The sequence below is a fragment of the Micromys minutus genome (genome assembly GCF_963924665.1).
Source record: "Micromys minutus genome assembly, chromosome: 27".
In the NCBI taxonomy this organism is placed as follows: Eukaryota; Metazoa; Chordata; class Mammalia; order Rodentia; family Muridae; genus Micromys; species Micromys minutus.
In genome coordinates this window covers 39,876,665-39,881,174 of record NC_137962.1, presented here as the reverse complement: position 1 = coordinate 39,881,174, position 4,510 = coordinate 39,876,665, and the positions used below count along the sequence as shown (strand labels likewise).

General features: G+C 56.5%; 1 protein-coding gene across 1 annotated transcript in view; it reads right to left on the bottom strand.

The window, feature by feature from the left end:
- Positions 1–1,623: 1,623 nt before the first annotated feature.
- The window catches only part of TMPRSS6 (transmembrane serine protease 6), a gene marked incomplete at both ends in the record, with an annotated part of 25,172 nt that continues 22,285 nt past the window's right edge, over positions 1,624–4,510 (bottom strand). Inside the window, 3 exons of the mRNA XM_080938893.1 lie at positions 1,624–1,782; positions 2,012–2,148; positions 3,589–3,860. Coding sequence (XP_080795019.1) covers positions 1,624–1,782; positions 2,012–2,148; positions 3,589–3,860 — 568 coding nt within the window. The remainder of the gene's footprint in view (positions 1,783–2,011; positions 2,149–3,588; positions 3,861–4,510) is intronic.

Here is a 4,510-nt window from a genome sequence, read left to right as displayed (position 1 = left end):
CCACCCACCATAAAATAAACCTGAATGAACAGGCTTGGCCTGGCTGCCTCCCTTTTTCTTGGGGCTACTTCTGGAAACAGGATTAAAAGTCTGGCAAGGTAGACCCACTCAATGGGGCGCTCTCCTGAACCCTCTCCCTGCCCCTTCCTGGTGTCTCTTTCTCCCAGAGGAGGTCGGGATATGATTAAGTGCTCAGGAGTCAGAGTTGAGGGGGCCAGCTCTGCCAACAGCCCTGCTGTTGCGGGGGGGGGGGGGGACACTCCTCCGCTTCTAGCTTGAACACCTGGCCACCGCACCCTCCTCTCTGTGGAGCTGAGCTGCCAGCTCCTGAGTGTCCCTACCCCCAGCAGTAATACAATAAAGTCAGGAGACACTGGGACACCCCCTGCCGGCTCACGTGGAAAACAACACCAGGACCATGAAGACAAGGCCACAGTCCCTAAAGGTGAGCTCTCACTTCCAGCTTGTCAGGAACCAGCTGGAGGCCTGTTGAGAGATGTTTTAAGACTAATAAAGTCTAGGTGGGAACCCGGATTTTAGCAGAGCACCCTAAGGCTAGGAGTTCATGGGAGATTGCCATTTGACCTTCTCATGACTCATTCACAGGTCCAAGGGCTCACTGAGAATTCTGTGCCTCCCACTACTTCCTGTCCAGCCTTTTCCCACCCTCTCTAGTCCTTGCTGGTTCCAAAGCTCAGGATACTTATCAGCACTGCCTGCAGGAGGCATCCATGTACCCCAAATCTTCCAGCTAACACCATTGCTTGCTCCAGCTGCCTCTGCTCCTCCCAGGACTTCAGCTACCCCAACATGGTGCAGGTGCTGACTATTCTGCTTTCCGGCCTGTCATGGTTCCCGCCAAATCTTCTGCTCATCCTTGGGTCTCACCTCCCTGCAGCCCCCCTGGGTTGCTCTTTCTTTTCCTGTGCTCTGGCTGTACCCAGCTCCCTGGTTCCTTGTGTGCCCTGGTCCCTGGGGCTGTTGGTCCCCTCCCCTCTCCTTTCCTCCAGAAAGCCCTTTTCTGCCCTTGAACCCCAGCTTCCACGGCGTCACACGGGGCTGAGCCAGCAGCAGGTCTGCTCAGCGACAGGCCTAAGATGTGTGGAGCCACTCAGATACCAGCATCAGGACTTGGTTACGTGCTTTATTTCTGGAACAGACAGTGCCTCCTGTGAATGGCAGGGAGGACCCTGTAGCAGGCACCTGCAGCTGAGGCTGCCCCCTGATTTGGCGTACAGTATGTCCCCACTTGGCAGTCTCAAGGGCTCTGATAGAGCTTTAAGAGAGGCATCTTCTTTTTCCGAGCCAGTTCCCCCTAGAGGAAGGAACCTTACTTCCCTCCAGAGACTGGGAGCCAGCATCCTTGCCACCAAACTCCACCCCAAAACAGCAGTAGGAGGGGAGAGGGGAAAGGACTAGAATAAGAAAGGGTTGGAAGTGAAGCTGAGCTGAGGATGGTCCCTGAACTTCAGGAGGCCACCTAACTGCCAGCTGACATCCTTCACTCTGCTGTCACTGGGGTAGACCTGAGGGGACAGGCCTTTAGCAGGGTCGCTCACCCCAGAATACTTGTGCCCTGGCTGGTGGGCACCCTGAACTTCGGCTCCAGGCAGGTCCAGCCCCTCAGGTCAGCACCTGCTGGATCCAGTTGATCACGCGTGTGACACGGGTGTAGACGCCAAAGAAGTTGGGTCGGCCACAGCCCAGGCCCCAGCTAACCAACCCTGCCAGGAACCAGCGGCCACTGGGCTCCTTGCAAACCAGTGGGCCTCCAGAGTCACCCTAAAACAGGAAAGGCATGACTGCCTCAGGGTGATGGCCTCCCTGTGTGATCCCTAACTCCAAGGTCTCAGCATAGCAAGGAGCAGAGCCAAAGACCTCCCACCCCAAGAGTCTGCTACGGGCATCCTCAGCCATGAGCAGGTCCCTCAGCCTCTGAAGGCCTCAGGCTCCTCATCTGTAAAGTGGGAGCAGTCTTCCCCCCTTCAGCCCACACCCCAAAGGTAGTCACCTGGCAAGCATCTTTCTTCCCCTTGCGGTAGCCAGCACAGAGCATGCGTGGGGTCACCTGGTAGCGGTAGGCCTCACTGCACAGGTCCTGAGGGACCAGCTGTACATCTACCTTCTGTAGGGTACTGCTACCAGGACCTGCAGAAGCAAAACCAACGGGCTAGAAGTCTGCCCCCCCTCCCCGTGATTGTCCTGACCTCTCAGACGATCTTCCCACTCCACCCTGCCACTGCTGGCTGCTCTGCATGGCTCATGACCACGCTTCCACCCCCACCCTATACCCTGAAAAGTCTGTTAGAGCATCCCCTCGTTCATTCCTCTCAAGGATTCCCTGTCTCTGCCAGACTCCCTCTGTTCTGTTGTGGTCCCTGGGGGATGCTCCCAAACACTGTATGCCCAACTCCTTAGTGGCCCCTCTGTTCAGCTCAGATCGTGTCCTGGATCTTGTGGGATAGTACCCATCAGTCTATCGTTGGGCCTGACATAGGGGTTCTGAGATACAGATGGAGAGGGCTTCTCACCCAAGATCCCTGTGTCCTCAAGACCCACCTGTCCTCAAGGCCTTCCCGCTAGCCACACCTGCCCTGGCTCCCCTGCAGCTGGCTGCTGTAGACCCCTTCTCCTGATGCCTTTGAGCCCAGCGCCTTCACCGGGCTGTTTCCTGTTCTCCATCTGTGGTAGCTCATACTGTGGTTTGTCTTTCCCAATGTTCTCACCATCCTCCTCCTTGTCTGCTTCAATGCTTGGCACATAGTAGGTGCTCGTATATGTGTTGCTGAGCAAGCAACCAAGTGAGCATCTCTTTGCCTTGCCACACTCATTCTGGCCAGGTCAGCTTTCTGAACCTCAGAGTCCCCATCTTTAGGCTATCTCTGTAGAGGTCAGGGTTCGGCGGGGTGGTGGGGTGGATCATTTGTCCTGGACCACATGAGGCCCTTGTTCAAGCCCCAGCACCACAACACACCTGCCCTCTACTTCCAGTCGGTCACCCACCACATGCCAAAGTTACAGTCCAGACTGCAGCTAAGCCAGCAGAGCCTGCCTTTGCAAAAGTGAGGGGCAGCCTCCAGAGAGGACAGCTCCTGTCAGTTAAGGCCGCGAGTGGGAAATACCTTTCTAGCAGCAGAAGCAGGAAACCCTGGACCCTATAGGGAGGACAGTTCTAGATCCAGGTCCCCGTCCAGCTCTCTTGACTGGGTACTCAACCTAGTTTTCTCATCAACAAAATGGGACCCATAGTGTCCACCCCTAAGCCGAGTGGCTTATATGACGTCCCCCCCTCAGTGCAGTCTGCAGTAGACACCCCCACACACACCCCCAGGGTTCATGTCACCAAGCTGTGGCATCCCTGGCTGTCCTTGAGTTTACAGTTATCTTTCCTGCTTAAGTTCTTGGGTGCTGTCTAAGGCAAAGGAGGACCAGGAGGGTGATGGCAGGACCCCGCAGTCCCTGTCACTGACTTCTCCTGTAAAGTCCACTCCCGTTGATCCGGAAGCTGGAGAGCCTGGTGGTGGGACCCTGACAGCCCTCTTCCAAGCCTATACCCCATCCCAGATCCCGCCGCCTACCCCAGCTCACCACCCTCTCGCTGGGCTCCCCAGCCGGTGATCCAGCAGTGCTGGCCTGGCTCAAAGAAGTGAGAGCGGGCGGGCAGGCAGACGGGGCGCACGGTGGCCGAGTACACCACAGGGTGGTCCAGCTGCAGCAGGGCCACGTCATAGTCATGACTGTCCTCTTCATGATACGGGTGCAGGAACAGGCGGCTCACCTTGAAGGACACCTCTCCTGGCCAACGTGAGTTCTGCCTCATCTTCCCCAGGAACACGGTCCACAGCCTTGGGGAGGCCATGCTGGGTGGGAGGCAGGGGGAGGGTGTCATGGCTCAGCTGTTTAATCTCTCATCCTGGGACCCGGTTGATAAGAACCAGCTTTTCTACTGGGATGAGGGATCCCATCTCCCTCTTCACCATCCCCCCTTTCTTCTCCCAACCCCCTAGCCTCATCTCTCCCTAGCTAAGCCTGGCCTTCTCTAGTAACTAAGGGACTCGTCCTCAGTTTTCTTATCAACAAAATGGGGCCATAGTACCCACCCCCTGAGCTGAGGGGCTTATATGACGTCTTCCCTTCAGGGCAGTCTGAAGTAATGAAGAGCCTCAGTTGTTCCCCCGCATCCCCACCCCATCTATGAAATGGGAACATTCTCTATGAGACACAGGAAGAGCCCAATGCCGGGCCTGAGGCAGTGTTTCCCTGTCTGTAGCCCACTTTGCAGACTCAGAAGGTGGGGCTTTGGGAGGGGCTTAGTGAAGAAATTAGGAGAGAGCTAAGAAGAGCAGGTGGGCGGAGTGTGTCTGCCAGGACACACAGGTCCCCAGAACCCAACAGAGGGTGCAGGAGATTGCAGGCTTCTGTGGGAGGGGCCTGAGGGGTTTGGGGCTGAGATCCGGATAGGACTGGAAAGGGGTTCATATCACAGGAAAAGAGGTTTGAGGGCCAGTGA